The sequence below is a fragment of the Plasmodium relictum genome (assembly GCF_900005765.1).
Source record: "Plasmodium relictum strain SGS1 genome assembly, chromosome: 12".
Classification (NCBI taxonomy): domain Eukaryota; phylum Apicomplexa; class Aconoidasida; order Haemosporida; family Plasmodiidae; genus Plasmodium; species Plasmodium relictum.
In genome coordinates this window covers 2,201,270-2,217,494 of record NC_041690.1, presented here as the reverse complement: position 1 = coordinate 2,217,494, position 16,225 = coordinate 2,201,270, and the positions used below count along the sequence as shown (strand labels likewise).

General features: G+C 17.8%; 4 protein-coding genes and 3 non-coding genes across 7 annotated transcripts; 5 read left to right on the top strand and 2 right to left on the bottom strand.

The window, feature by feature from the left end:
* Positions 1-1,037: 1,037 nt before the first annotated feature.
* On the top strand, positions 1,038-1,546 carry MPC1 (mitochondrial pyruvate carrier protein 1, putative; the record flags this gene model as incomplete). Its single annotated transcript, XM_028678385.1, has 2 exons — positions 1,038-1,140; positions 1,323-1,546. The coding sequence occupies 2 exons, from the start codon at positions 1,038-1,040 to the stop codon at positions 1,544-1,546; spliced, it is 327 nt and encodes a 108-aa protein (XP_028534680.1).
* Positions 1,547-4,769: 3,223 nt separating this feature from the next.
* PiT (sodium-dependent phosphate transporter, putative) lies at positions 4,770-6,678 on the top strand (the record flags this gene model as incomplete). The annotated part of the gene is made up of 2 exons (XM_028678384.1): positions 4,770-6,444; positions 6,620-6,678. 2 exons carry the CDS (start codon positions 4,770-4,772, stop codon positions 6,676-6,678), a joined length of 1,734 nt encoding a protein of 577 aa, XP_028534679.1.
* Positions 6,679-8,771: 2,093 nt separating this feature from the next.
* Positions 8,772-8,845, top strand: PRELSG_1256900. Its single transcript has one exon. It is a non-coding gene; the product is annotated as a tRNA-Arg (tRNA).
* Positions 8,846-11,185: 2,340 nt separating this feature from the next.
* On the bottom strand, positions 11,186-11,293 carry PRELSG_1256800. Its single transcript, XR_003699276.1, has one exon. It is a non-coding gene; the product is annotated as a U6 spliceosomal RNA (small nuclear RNA).
* A 994-nt stretch (positions 11,294-12,287) lies between these two features.
* On the bottom strand, positions 12,288-13,191 carry PRELSG_1256700 (60S ribosomal protein L18, putative; the record flags this gene model as incomplete). The annotated part of the gene is made up of 2 exons (XM_028678383.1): positions 12,288-12,806; positions 13,156-13,191. The coding sequence occupies 2 exons, from the start codon at positions 13,189-13,191 to the stop codon at positions 12,288-12,290; spliced, it is 555 nt and encodes a 184-aa protein (XP_028534678.1).
* Positions 13,192-14,260: 1,069 nt separating this feature from the next.
* Positions 14,261-15,506, top strand: PRELSG_1256500 (60S ribosomal protein L18-2, putative; the record flags this gene model as incomplete). Its single annotated transcript, XM_028678382.1, has 3 exons — positions 14,261-14,263; positions 14,471-14,726; positions 15,202-15,506. 3 exons carry the CDS (start codon positions 14,261-14,263, stop codon positions 15,504-15,506), a joined length of 564 nt encoding a protein of 187 aa, XP_028534677.1.
* PRELSG_1256600 lies at positions 14,790-14,869 on the top strand. Its single transcript, XR_003699275.1, has one exon. It is a non-coding gene; the product is annotated as a small nucleolar RNA snoR20 (small nucleolar RNA).
* Positions 15,507-16,225: the final 719 nt, after the last annotated feature.

The following is a 16,225-nucleotide window of genomic DNA, read 5'->3' as shown; positions in this document are numbered from 1 at the left end:
CTCTATAAAGGAAGAATAAAAAGATAATACTTAAGTATAAAAATTTTAATTTAATTTTCAATTATTATTTAAATTAGGTAATTAAATAAAATAAGAAGTGCAGAAAAATCTTTAATATAATTATTTTTATATCTCTTAAATTTTTTTGGATAATTTTAGGATATAAAAGAATAAATTATTTAAACATACTAAAAAAAAATTTTACGCACATATAATAAAGTAAATATGCCCTAGTTATATAAGGTTTGAACTTTTATTTTTGTAGATTAATTAGAATATTGAAGTAAAAAATATCCATTTATATATTGTTTTATTTTTTTCTTATTGAATCTTAGCTAACATACTGGTAGTATATTTTTAATTTTGTAAAGAGAATGCTTTAGGTTATAATATGAATTATTAAACTTTTTTTTTTGGCATATATTTCTCATAAAATTTTTCTTTGTATTTTTTTTTAATATAATAAAAAATTTTAACACACTTTGGTGTACAACACAAAAAAAAAAAAAAATAAAGATAAAAAAAAAAATAAAATAATTAAAATTTCAAAATTTACTTAATTTTTTCTTTTTCTTTTTTTTTTTTTTTATAGCTTTATAATTATTAAGCAATATATTATTATGAAAATAATAATTATTAATAGATTTTAATATTTTTATTAAAATTAAGAATACACTCCACTCTTTTTTCTTTTTTTTTTTCACATTTTTAATAGAAATCAAATATTTTTTTCTTAGAGTTTATTTTATTTAATATATTTTAATTTTATTTTTTTTTTAAGAGAACTGATACAAATTATAATATCATTTATACTTTTGCAGCATTTTTCCTTTACATATGTATATATTTTTAATATTAAAATATTATTCATGAATAAAAAAATATATTTCTTCAATACTATTTAACATATAAACTTATGTATTAATATTAAATATTTGTATGTATGAGACATACTTTTTACAATTTATGTTCATATAAGCCTTCATAATATATTTATAGAAAAAAAAAAACAATAAAATAAAATTAATTACATATATATGAATATGTCGAAATTTAAATTGCTTTATAACAATATTAAATCTAATGCATTTAGCATTATGTTCTGGGCACCTTTGGCAAATTGGGGTTTTGTAATTGCTGGTAAATTTTTTCTATATTTTAAATGGATTTTAATTTTATTAAAATCATTAAATAATGTATTTGAAATATATTTTTAATTCTTCATATTATATAAATTTTATTTCTAAATATATTAACAAAATTATATATGAGTTTTACTATTTCATAATAAATATAAATCTTTTTTTTTTTTTTAATGAAAGGTTGCAATGATTTAATGAAATCACCAATATACGTTTCCGAGAAAATGACAGCTGTTTTAGCTGTTTATAGTATGTTATTTATGCGTTTTGCTCTTTCAATTAAACCAAAAAATTACTTACTCTTTTCTTGTCATGCTACCAATACATTAGTACAAAGTGTTTTGCTATGCCGTAAATTAAAATTCGAATTGGACAATAAGAAAAATTTAAAAGAAATAAAATAATCCCCTTATACATATATATATATATGAGAGAAATTGTTTGACAGAAAATGATAGAATTTCATCATTATTTATAGAGGAATATATATATCCATTAATAATTTTCACCTTTAATTTTTTTTTTTTTTGTTGTTGTATGCATTATTAATTTAAAATTATATAAAATTAAAAAACATTTTCAAACAATACTTTTTAAACAAAATCAAATAAAATATCAAATTATATAAGCTTTAAAACTTTACAAAATATACATACAATATATTTTTTTATTAAGATTTGGGATAGTAAAAAAAAGTAATAGTTCTATGCAATTGAACAAAAAAAAAAAAATTTAAAATAAAATAACAAGAATATATAAAAAATTGTAATGATAAGAGATGTTTGAATATGTAAAATATATTGAAGTTATTAAAAAAATTATCAACCCACTTTAAAATCTTACTAATTTTAGGAAATATAGAAGAAAGCAATAATACTGAAATGCTTATAATGAATTAAAATGATAATCTTGTATTTTTTGGAAAACAATTATGTATATTCAAAGATAATATTATTAACATATATTTACAACTTTATATATTTTCAATAAACTTCTAAAATCGCAATGTATATATATATATATATATAATATATTTTATTAACTTAATTATATATATATTTATTTATGGCTCATTTGTTTATTCATTTTAAATGAAAATAATTATGTTTTTATAATTAAAAATGTGCTTTTACAGTTAGCTACATTTATCCTTATCAAAAACTAGGTAACACAAACATTCTATTTAAAGCATCTTTTAATTAAAAAGGATTCTTAAAGAATATATTTATAATTCTATTTTTTATTACTCTTATATTCAACTTAAAATCCAAATATACATAATTTTATCTACATCTCATGAAAAATACACAAATAAATATATTCATGATATATATATATTTTTTTAATTAATAATTACGATTTCTAAAAAAAAAAAAACTTTATCTTTTTACTTTTTAAATTAGTAGGATATTATAAAAAATAAAGAATTTTTTGTAGAAGTTTTATTTTTTTACATATCCAATAATTTAATAAGCATAAGTCATTTGAATAAAATAAAAATAAAAAATTATGATATAAACTTTCAAGAGTTGTTCAAATGAAAGAACGTTCTTGTTTTTTTATTATTTTTTTAAATTTATATAACTACATAAAAATTACTAAAGCATGTATATATGTAGGTATCTTTCAACATTTTAAAGGGTTATAGAATATAAGTTGCAAATGTAATTTAATTTTTCTTTTATATTTTAATTAAGCAAATATTTAAAATTAAAAAAAAATTAGATTTTCGCTTAAATAATTAAAAGAAAAAAATAAATCATAATCATTTAAAGTCTATGTTTTCATGTTATACGTTTTATCTTTTTTAGTAAATAAAATTCGCCAATAAAAATTTTATTTTGTTACATCTATGAAGTTTGAAAATTTTTGTTATTTCTTAAAAATAACTACTTAAGTAGTATTTTTTTATGTTAAAAAAAAAATTAGATGATATTGTTTTATACAAATCATGAAGTAAAAAAATTTTTAAAATGTAACATATATTTTTTTATTGTTTTTTTTTTGAAATTTTTTTTTTCATGAATACTCAATTTAATTACAAGAATTTTTTTTTTTAAGGTAAATTTTATATATACTCAAAAAAAAAAAAAAATATATATATATATATATATAAAGAAATATATAGAAATTAAAATAAAATAAACAAAAAAAGAAATTATTTATATAAAATTAAGTTTTTGAATGAGGATGCAAAAATTTCTTTATATAACTATTTTACTTTTTTTATAGATTTTTTAAAAATATAGTAAAAAAATATATTTTTTTTGGATTTTTATTTATAAAAAAGCAGACTTTCATGAATATAAAATATAAATTTATATAAAATGTAAGAATTAAAAAAAAATTAAAACTTAAGAAATATTTAGTGAATTTTTAATTTTTTCCATGCGTAATTTTTTGTTTAAAAATATTTTATATATATAATATTATATTTTATTTGAACTTATAAAAAAATTATAAATAATATCATACATGCCACATTCTTAGTGATTAAAATGTAACAATATATTTGAATATAATTTTATGCAAATTTTTAATATCATAAATTTTACATATATTAATATAATTTTCATATTTATGCACACATTCTTTTAAATTATATTCCTTTATTTCAATTAATATACATTTATAGTATTACATATTCATTTTATGAAGCCACAGAAGGAAAAAAAAATTTTTTTTTTATAATAAAGAGATTGAAATAATAAAAATATTAACATTTAAATTATATATATATATATATATATATATTTCATAAAATTTTAGTAGTATATATATTCTGTACGTTAAAATAAAATTTTTAATGTGTTAAAGGAAAATAAAAAAATTTTTTTTCTGCTTTAATATTCAGATGTTAAAACATAATTTAAAAGAAGATTAATCATTATCAAGAAAAAAAAAAAATAAATAAGAAATTTAAAATTATAGAGAGAATAAATAATAAAGATAAGAGATTCACTTTAAAGAAAAAAAAATAAGACAAAAATTAAGGGGAAAAAAGAAAAAAGAAGGTTAAAGAGAAGATTAAAATTAAATCTTAACTTCTTATATCACAACTTTCCGTAATTAAATTTGTTACTTTAAGTATGTTTTAAATAATTAAAAAATGAGTAGTTAAAAAAAAAAAAAATACTGTATGCCCGTTTTAAATCATATGCTTGCATATAATTATAGTTATGTGTATAAAATATATATATTTAAAAATTGAATTATATATAAATTTTATTATAAGACGGAAGATGATATTTGAATTTTGTATACACAGACTTATTTAATTATAAAAAATAAAAAGAAAAAAATAAGAAAAATGAAAATAGTTACAATAATATATTTATATATGTCATTACTATTTATATATTTTTTCATAATATAGGAATAATGTTATGTATAAGATTTTAATAAAGATACATATTTATATTTTTTTTTTTTATTGCTTATATTTTATTATGATCTAAGTTTTTATTTATTTTATTACAATTTTTTAAAATAAAGCATATTTTCAATATTTTTATATATATACTTTACATTTGTTTAATATATTTATATTGATTTCATATTTTTATTTCCTTTTTTTTTGTAGATTAAGTAATAAAAAAAAAAGAAGAAATTGAATAAAAAAATCAAATGGTTACAAATCCTGATATGTTATGGTTAGTCATCACAAGCGGTATAGCATGTTTTTTTATGGCATTTGTTACGGGAGCCAATGATATAGCAAATACTTTTAGTACTTCTATTGGATCAAAAGCAATATCAGTAAAAAAAGCAATTATAGTCGCCTTTTTTTTTGAAGCCTTAGGTGCAAGTTTATTAGGTGGAACTGTTACGGATTCAATTCGTTCAAAAATAATAAATTTTCAAGTATTTTACGATGCGCCTGAATTTTTAATGCTAGGTATGTGTTGTGCTTTAATGGGAGCAACTGTTTGGCTAGCTATTGCAACTTTTGCTGGAATACCGGTTTCAACTACACACAGCATAATAGGAGCTTTGATGGGTTTTGGATTAGCTACAGGAAATAAAAAGTCAATAAAATGGGAGAAAATACATAGTATTGTTATTTCATGGTTTGCAGCTCCCCTACTAGCGAGTACATGTTCTGCTTTGGCATTTTGTTTATTACGTATTTTAATATTAAGAAGAAATAACTCGCTTACTATTATTAAAAGATCCTATTGGTTTTTGATTTTTTTAATAACTTTACCTTTTAGTGTATTTTTAGTATTTCATAATCCAATTGTATTAGATATAAAATGTAAAATGTTAAAAGATGGTAAAGAGTTTATTTCTTCACCATGTTATCTTCAAGATTGGAGTACATTTCATGTTTTTTATTCCTCATTGATATGCCTTGGAATATCTATATTTTTAACATGTGTTGGCTCATTCATCATATATGTTATATATAGCAATAGAATAAGAAATTATCATTTAAATAAAAAAGTATATGGAGATGAAATGATTGATATAGAAAAAAATGGTAAAGGAAATTTCTGTAATATAAAAAACAGTAGCTTAAATTCAGTAGCATCAAATGAAACTCAAGGAACACAAACTAATGCACATATTCCAATTGAAATAATTGAAAAAAAAAAAGTTGATCATGAAAAAGATTATCAAAATATAATGAATATTAAGAAAATAAGTTTTAAAAGCGATATAATAGATGATAAAAAATCAATTGAAAATAATAATATACCAGAAATGTTAATTGAAAATTTTGATCCAGAAACGGAAATAGTTTTTTCTTCATTACAAATTATAAGTGCAATTTTAGGTGTAGTAGCACAAAGTGCAAATGATACAGCCAATGCAATTGGCCCATTTGCTGCTGTATTTAATACATATAATAATGGAATAAAAGGAAAAATAAAAGTTCAGTGGTATATATTATTATTTGGTGGATTATCTATGTCTTTAGGTTTATCCTTGCTAGGATATAAAGTTATTAAAACTGTTGGAATGAAGCTTATTAAAATTACACCTTCTCGAGGTTTTACTGTAGAATTAATATCAGGATTAATAGTCTTATTTTTTAGTATATGTGGTATTCCATTAAGTTCTACCCATTGTGCCGTTTCTAGTGTTATCGGTGTTGGTTTAGTTGAAGCCAAAACATCAGCAAACAAAAGAAAGAATTTGAAAATATTAGACGATTCTTTAGATTGTGATAAAGATAAAAATTTTGGTATAGCAAGCAAGAAAAAATTTTCCTTATCATTTTTAAACACATCTTGTGTAAATTTAAAACTGTTTAGAACTGTTTTTTTGTCTTGGATTATAACAGTTTTCTTTTCTGGTAATTTTATTTCATATACATATTAACTTTTTACAGAATACATTAGACTTATAAAATTCTAAATACATTATTATAAATATCATTTTGTACACATATAATATTTGATCTTATTTTATTTTTAATATAATTGTATTTTATGTATATATATATGTATATTTATATTTTTTTTTTTCAGCAAGTGTAACGGCGGCTATTTTTTCATTTGCAGCATATAGTCCATCATATAAATTCTAAGTAGTGAATCTCTTATATTGTTTATTATTCGCTTTTTTTATTTAAATATGTATTTATTTATTCATTTATATGTTTTTTTTACTTTTATTTCATTTTTTTTTTTTTTTGTTTATTATTTTTGAATTAAAAAAATGCTTTTTTTTTTTTAATTTATTCTATAAATATATTACTTTAATTAAATTTTTATGAGCATAATACATAAAATATTTATATATTTGTATTATTCATTTGCCTTTATTGTTAAGTATAATATAAAATATTTAAAAATTATTCATGAATGCTGAGAGAGACATCTTTATATTTTTTAATCATATCTCATTTTTTTTTTACTCATTATAACCACTTCATTATGTTTGTTTTTGTAACTATTATATTTATGAAAGAAATTAAATTTTTTTTATCATATACAGTTTTTTTTTTCTATATTTTTAATTATACTTATTCATGAGTGAGGGGAGAGACACATAATATTCATTCTTTTTTTTTTTATAATATTAAATGAATCAATACAGAACATACATTTGATTTAAATATTCTATAAAATTATATTTTTCAATGAATATAAATATGAATTTTATTTTTTTTTTTATTTTTTTTTTTTTTTATACATTTACATATAAAAATATTTATAGAGAGAGAGAATTAAAATTTTATTTAAAAAAGGTAATTTATTGAAAAAAAAAAAAATACAAACTTTTTTTTGACTTTTAATACAAAAAAAACATATACTTATAAAATATTATTCATTTAAAATTTATGAAAAAATTACGAACTTTTCTATAGCATTATAGATTTATTTTTTTTTGCAGTCTCATAATTTTTTTATGTATGCATAATAAATTTATTTTTTTTAAATATTTTTTGCTAAATGTTCATGTGTCATTACACCAATTACAATTATAAAAAAATTACATTAACTAAGGATAAATAAAAAAATAATGTTGATAAAAAGATAATTTTTTTAATCTTATTTTTTTAAAATATAAAAACATATGAGCAAATATAAACTAAAAGAAATCTTTAAATTCCTGAATTCCTAATGGTAAATTTGAAATGGATTATTCATGTTTTTATTGTTCGAGGGAGTATGTAAACATTTAGGAGAAAAATATTTTTCCTTTCTATATATAAAAGGTTTGATAGCAATTATATAACTTCACTGAACAACTTAAGTGGATCAATTACATATTCTCACGATAACTTTTAAAAAAAAATTACGTTAAAACTATAAAATTTTTTTTTAATAATTTTTACTTTTAATAAAAATTAATCTAAAGTTCTGAAAATTAACTGATAAAATCATTTTTCATTTAGAATTGTTCTTATAAAAGCGTATTATATTTGAATATAAAATTACTGTTTTGTTTTATATAAAAAATTAGGAATTGTCTATTAACATTACAATTAAAATTCAAAAAAAAAAAAAAAAAAAAAAACTAAGGCCTAACGGTATTATATGTTTTTTTTTCTTTTTTTTATGTTACTTTCAGTATTATAGCTTTATAATAATGTTAAGTAAATTTAAATTAAAATTAATAATTTAATAAAAATAATAATTTAGAATTATCTTCATTAGAAATTAGAATGTAAAAATTTTTGGAAGTTCTAATAATGGTATTAAAATTAAAAAACAACTTTTAAAAAAAAATTTTTTTTTTTTAACACAGGATTTTTTTATAGGGATAATACGTAAATTTAAAAAATTGCATTTCATCTGTATAAATTATAATAAGAACCTTTTTATATGAATATACAAAAAAAAAAAAAATACAATTCAATCATTATATTTCTTTTAGCTTTTTTACAAAGAAATATATAATATTCCGGAAAATGTATGAAATTTTTTTATAATATTTACTACATATTTCTTATGTATATAAAGGAATAATTATATATAAAAAATTCGAGTGATTATACTTAATTATTCAAATAATTATACATACGTTACAAAAATATTAAATTATAAAAAAAAAATAATAAAAAATCTTATAGATAAATATATATATATATATATGTATATAAATACATTTATATATTAACTTTTTAATTTTTTTTTATTTTATATATATTAATGAAATAACAAAAGTATTGAAGCCTCTGTGGCGCAATTGGATAGCGCGTTGGACTTCTAATCCAAAGGTTGCGGGTTCGATCCCCGCCAGGGGTACAATTAAAATTTATGAGAAATAATTTGATAATTTGAGCAATAACATTTTTATACAATTTTATTTAATATTAAAAAGGAGCTATATATGCATGTATGAAAATGTATTTATTATTATAGTAATAATTTTTTTTTTAAAACAAAACCTATGCTATATATATTTTTTTTAATAACAAAATATTATTAATATGAGACAACCACCATTATATTCTGTAACTTTAAGAGGATTTAATCTACTTTTTTTCTATTAATTTCTTTTTTTTTTTTTAGTATACTTCTATAAAAAAAATATTTTCTTTAAATCATTAATTTTTTATAAATGTTACATTTTTTTTAAAACAATTTGACTATTTAGTAATTATAAACTTATACATTTTGAGTGGGGGAATTTTAGTTTTAATTATAAATTTTTTTTTGTATAAAATTATTTTAGAATTAATACCTTATGAAATTTAATTCTCTTTTAAATTTTTTAGAATTAATTTATTCCTTTTTGATTTTCAGACGTTTGTTATTTTTCATTAAAAAAGTATTATCCATAGTTTGTACTTTAAATTATATATTTTTTTTTTTAAACATTTTTCATTTTATACTATGTAAATAAGATAAATGTTTTTTTTTTTTTATGAATTTTTTTTGAGTGTTAAAAGAAATTATATATAAATTTTTAATGTTTAATTTATATTTAGGTTTTCTATTATATATTAAAACAGTATTCTCTTTTTCTAGCTAGTCCTTTAACATAAAAAATATAGAAAACTATCGTTTTTATATTTTTAGTTACATCAATATATATACTTACTCTCATATAACTTTTTATTTATATCAAATATTGTATATAAAAATTATTTAAATGATTACTAGATGAAAAATTAGAAAAAATGAAACATTAAATTATCATAATTACAAAATAAATTTAATCAATATTTTACTTTTTTCTTTTTAATTTTGAATCGTTCTATATATCTTTCTTTCCCTGTTAAAAATATACTATGTAATAATACATAATACACACTTTATTTATATAAAAGGAAACACATGAAGTATTTATTGCAAATTAAAAATATAATAGAGTATTCTAAGAATTTACTGAATTGTGTTTACAGTTTTTTATTTATTTTTATTAATTTCTTTATTAAAGTTTTTTTAAGAATCTTTTAATTAATATCTTGATATGCAAAGGACTTACGATGATTCTCGCTGAGGTGGTATAAAAAGGTAATAGATAATATGTTTATGCTAAAGTTTTTATTATAAATAACTTGAGAACACAAATATATGGAGGATATAGTAAATATGAAGCATAAATAAGTATTAATAAGACATTATTATGCAAAGATAAATTTACCAAAACAAAACACTAGAAATCAGATAGTCCTTGATTTTGTGTTTTTGAGTAGTTGATAGCATACATGAGTTAGATATATTCCTATATTAAAATTCAAATGTGATGCGAAATAGACAAAATTATTACTTAATTTAATTTTTAAAAGCGAGAAGAATCATATGCAACAATAGTTAAAGATAAATATATCCTCAGGGAAATTTATATGTTCAACTTTGCAATAATGAACGTAAAAGTACTTTGTTACAAAAGTTTATGCTATATTTTGTAATTATGCAAAATATAATGGAAAATGATGAAAATGTTATATTCCTTAAGTTCTATTATTTCACAGTTATAAATATTTATTTATTTTTTCTTAGGTTTCTTACTTATATACGTTAAGAGAAATAATAAATGATGTATTCATAAAAAAATTTTCTCTTAAAGGAAAAAATCTCAAAATTTTTTAGAAATTTATATTTCTTTTTATGGAATTAAAGATATATACTGTATTACAATCTTTTTAATAACTACATAAAATTAAAATTTTTTTTATTTATAACACTAGCCATACCACTTTTTCATTATTTGATTTTGCCTTTTCCACACATAATGTTCTTTATTTTTATTTTACATTTTAATTGTACATTTACGTATATATGTAAAAATAACAAAAATATTTATGATTATGTATTTACATAAGAAATAAAAATAAATGTCTTTTGCCATTTTCTACATCAATTAATGTATTTATATATCTTTTTCATTTTTTTAATAAAATATATTTATATATGGCTTAGGTTTGCCCGTTTAATTTATATATTTTATTTTTGGTATTTTTAAATTCTCTATTTTTATTCATAAAAAATAAAAATAATCAATCATTTATTTAAAATATAAAAAAAAAAAAATTAACTTTTTTAATATTGAAAATGAATTAAAAAATTGAACCTTTATGTTAATTCAAAATATTCAAATTTTTTTTATAATACTTTTTAATAATAAATTTATTTAAAAAAAAATTACATTCCTTCTCGAACGTCATGTGTCATCCTTGCGCAGGGGCCATGCTAATCTTCTCTGTATCGTTCCAATTTTAACAAACGGCATCTCCGAAGAGAGCCAATATTTAATGGTAATTAATATATAGGGATATGCAAAAAAAAAGCAATTATGGTAACTCATTATTTAGTGCATCATTTTTGCCTTCAATAAATTACGAAAAAAAAAATTTTTCAAATTATGAAGAAACTTTTGCATAAATAATTAAAAAAAAATAAATAAATAAAATAAAAATAAATACAAATAAAATAAGTAATAAATATAATTTTTCAATGTTAAATACAAAAAAAAAAAAAAAAAAAAATAGCATTAAATCATGTAAAAAAAATAATTTTATTTACAATAAATTTAAGTTTCGAGATATTTTATAAATTTCTCTTTTATGTATAAAACATTAATTATTTAAAGAATATTCTATTAAATTCATTTTTTCATATTACAATTAAGTAAATGTGCTTAAATGCATAAATTATCACATGTTTTCAAATAAGAAAAAAGAAAAAAGAAAAAGTATAAAATTATATAAAATAAAATAAAGTAATAAAAATTTAAATAATATTTATGATATCAAGAGAACAATATTCATATAGATGTGTACTTTTGATTTTATTTTTAACGAAATACATTTACTTATTTATTATTAAAGTTAAGGATTATTTTAAGAAAAAGTTGCAACTATAATTCTTTAAAATAGACAAAATGCAAAACTTAAAAGTATTTTTTTCATAATATGAATATAAATCTTACGTGTTCTAATTATAGTAAACCAATAAACTATGATTAATGAGTGAAATTTTAACTTATATTTTTTAATATTTTTCTTTATTTTTAAGATAATTTATAGAAGATATCATATATTTTTCATTTTACTTTAAACTCCTTAAAAATAAATGTTTTTAAAGTTTAATTAAAAATAATAAAAAAAAAAAAGAATAAAAATAAGAAAAAAAAAATTAAAATAAAAACAATTTTTTTTTTTTTAATAATTTATCAAAATACAATTTATTTTATCCAATAGAAATAATAAAATATTATTTTTCACTGAATTATGCTAATTTACATTCTGTATGTAGATGGTCTTTTAGCTGAATATTTTTTTCTAAATTCTCTCTTCAATGTAGGCAAATGTAATGCTGGGAATCTTAGTTTTTTTTTTAATAACTGTTTAATATGTGGTCTTCTAACTAAATTAGAACTAATTTCAGATATTCTTATAATACTAATGGAAGATGCTCTTGCTCTATGTCTTCCGGCCATTTCTGAATATAACTGAGAAATAGCTCCTTCTTTGGTAGTATCTCTAAATTCCTTATACATATTATGTGTTCCTGTTCTACTATCATATCTTAATAAAACACCATAATTTTTTACTCGTAATGGAAATCTTTCTCTTATTTTTTCACAAGCTAACACTTCTCCGTTTGATTTTTTTAATTTATTTATTTTTTTCATAAAATACCAAAATCGAGATTTTGCATTTGTCTCATTTTTTGCAAATATACACATTCGATAAACATTAGGGTTTTTATCTTTTTCAGTTGGAACAGCTCTACCAACTATGTGATATTGTTGTATCTAAAAACAAAAATTAAGAAGAATAAAAATATATAAAAAATTCAATACATTAAAAGTAAAATATATCCAAATATATATATATATATATATATGCATATGATTAAACAAAAAAACATTGCAAAATTTATAGTATATATCCATATATTTTAAGATTTATTTCTTTCTATATTTTTAAAGTTTAAAAAGGCAATAAAATATTTCAGAATATGAAAAACATTAATATTAATTTGTAAAAAAATAAATATGCTAATTATATATAAAATATTAAAAAAAAATTCATTTATATCATTTACAAACCATAAAAATATTCTATATATCTTTTAATTTTGTGTATTTTTAAAAAACTTACATTTGTTGTTAATGATTTATCTATAGTTTTAACCATTTTCGTTCAACTGAATACCAAAAAAAATAAATATATATTTAAATAAAAAGATAATCAATAAAAGAAAAATAAGAATAAAATAATATAAAATAAACTTATGTTCCAATTAAATTTTATTCAAAAGTAGATAAAATAAACTTAAGATGAATAATAATTAAAAGTAAATAATTTACAATAATATCAATTTTAAATTAAATGTAAAAAATATATACAGAAAAAAAAAATTTTCCTACTTAATTTTTATAGAAAAGTTAAGCTTTTTTAAAATATTTATTTCGTAAATTACAATGTTAATTTTATAGATTAAAAGCAAATATTTTTTTTTAATCTTCTATTTATAAAAAAAAAAAAAAAACATATAATAACTTTATTTTTATTTTCTACTAATATTAAATTATAAAAAAAAATATCTTTTATTGAATTTTGTAATCAATTTTTATTTTGATATTATGCAAAACATAAAAAAAAATGTAAAATAATTTTTACAATATATAATACTTTATATATTGCATATCAAAAAATATATATAATTTTTTATTTTATAAACTATGATTTATTTTATATATTTTCTTAATATGCCTTTTTCTTTTCTTAATGTTTTAAGAAATTAACAATATATCAATAATATATCATTCATTATTAAATTTTTTTTCATATAGTCATGTTATAAAAGGGGTTATATCATTGAAGAAATTAATGTATTAATAAGTGTATATTTTTATAAGAAAATTTTTTAATGCATTAAAAAAAAAAAAAAAAAATTATATGTTATATATATGTATAAATAAAAGGATAAATACATTATGGATAAATATATAATTTAAAAAAGAAATATTTTTTTTCTGTATTTTACTTTATATATTATGTATTGAAGAAAAATTATACAACAAAATGATTTAATTCATTTTAAGAATTTTTTATTGTTTCATATATATTATTTTTTTATTAAAAAAAATATTATTACAATTAAGTAGAAAATTAAAATTATTTTTTTTTTTAAATATACTTTGGTATTTTTATCTATTTTTTTTTAAAAAACTTTATTTCTTTTTATAACTGATTTAAAAATATGGTAAGTATATTTTCATATTTAAAAATAGAAATGAATTTTATTACATTTTTATAAATTTCATAGAATGGCTATTTTAATGCGACAAATAAATTAAAATAGAAAAAAATAAATACATAAAATTAAATTTAATTGCATAAAATTATCTATGCATATTAAAAATTATAAAATATTTCGAGGAAAATATGTAATAATTTTTTTTTTTTTTAGGGTATCGCTCTTAAAAATGTGGGAAGAATAAAAAAGCATGGAAGAAAACATCTGGTTTCAAAAAACCCATACATGAGGCTGTTGGTGAAGTTATATAATTTTTTAGCAAGAAGAACGAATGCTAATTTTAATAAAATAATTGCTAAAAGACTTATTATGCCTAAACGTTTTAGGCCCCCATTATCATTATCTAAATTACAAGCTCATATGATAAAACATCCAGACGACGTCGCAGTTGTTGTTGGTTCAATAACAGGTAATAATAATTATTAAAAAATAGTTCGTTTATTTTTATAATTTACATACATATATAATTAAATACATATGATGAATAAGTTTCTACGAATCACGACGGTCTTCTGACATTATTAATGGAGATGGTAGAACGTTCTGATTATATTTATTAAGAATTTATAAAATTTATTTTGTTATTTTTTCATTATTTGATTAACATAAAGAATATAAATTTTTTTTTATTTTTTTTATTGTTTATTAATTGAATAAAATATAAATATGTGATTATTATTATCAATTTATATTCATTAATTTTGAGTTGCATATTATATAATTCGTAATTTTTAATATATCTAATAGAAATAGAAACTAAATTTTTTATTTCTTATATATATATATATATATATATTTAATTGCATTTAAATGTTAAGATATAAATCAAAAGTGTTTTATATATATATTATTTTTAACCATGTTTTAACCATTATTTTATTTAGATGACAAGAGATTATTTAGTTGTAAAAAATTAAAAGTATGCGCACTAAGATTTACAGAAAGTGCTAGAAAAAGAATTTTAGATGCTGGTGGTGAATGCTTAACTTTTGATCAATTAGCTTTGAAATATCCTACTGGAAAAAAATGTATACTTTTAAGAGGACCAACCAAAGCAAGAACGGCTGAAAAACACTTTGGTAAGGCACCTGGTGTTCCAAAATCTAAAGCAAGACCTTATGTTCGTTCAAAAGGAAGAAAATTTGAAAAAGCAAGAGGAAGAAGGAAATCTAGAGCATATAAAGCTTAAATTCATTTTTAATCTTTATATCATTATAAATAATAATATAAAATTAATATTTCATTTTTCTGTGATAATATATATATATAAATTATTTTATTTTATTTCTTTTTTTTTTTTTTATGCATTATTAACAATATGGTTCATTTTATGTAACTCTTTAAGATTTTAAATTTATTTAACACTTTCTTTAAAAAATTAATGATTTACAAAAATCATTTATCTAATTCTTGTAAATTAAAATTTTATTTTATCATTGTTGACTGAATAAATTATCAAAAAGAAAAAAAAAAGAAAAGTATAAAAGAATATATATTCAAAATTTAAAAAAAATAATAGCAAAAACCAATAGTAATTATATCTGTTAAGAATAACTAATCAAAGAAAATTACAGCAATAAAAAAAGTTTTTTTTAAGAAAAGAAAATTTTAAAATGTTAATAATACGTAGTATCCATCTCAATTTAAAAAATAGTTTTTAAGTGTAAATTTATAAAAAAAATTAAAATTTTATTCATAACAAATAAAAAAAAAAAAATGGAAATAGTAATACTAGTTTTTAACTTAGACTTTAAAATTAATATTTTTACTCCTTTTTTATGTAATTGTAGCATAATTGTCTAAAAATATAAAAAAAAATTATAAAGTATTTATATGATGTTAAAGTGAATATTTTAAAGTATATTTTATATGATTTTTTTTTTTTTTTTCTTCCTTAATTTGTTTATA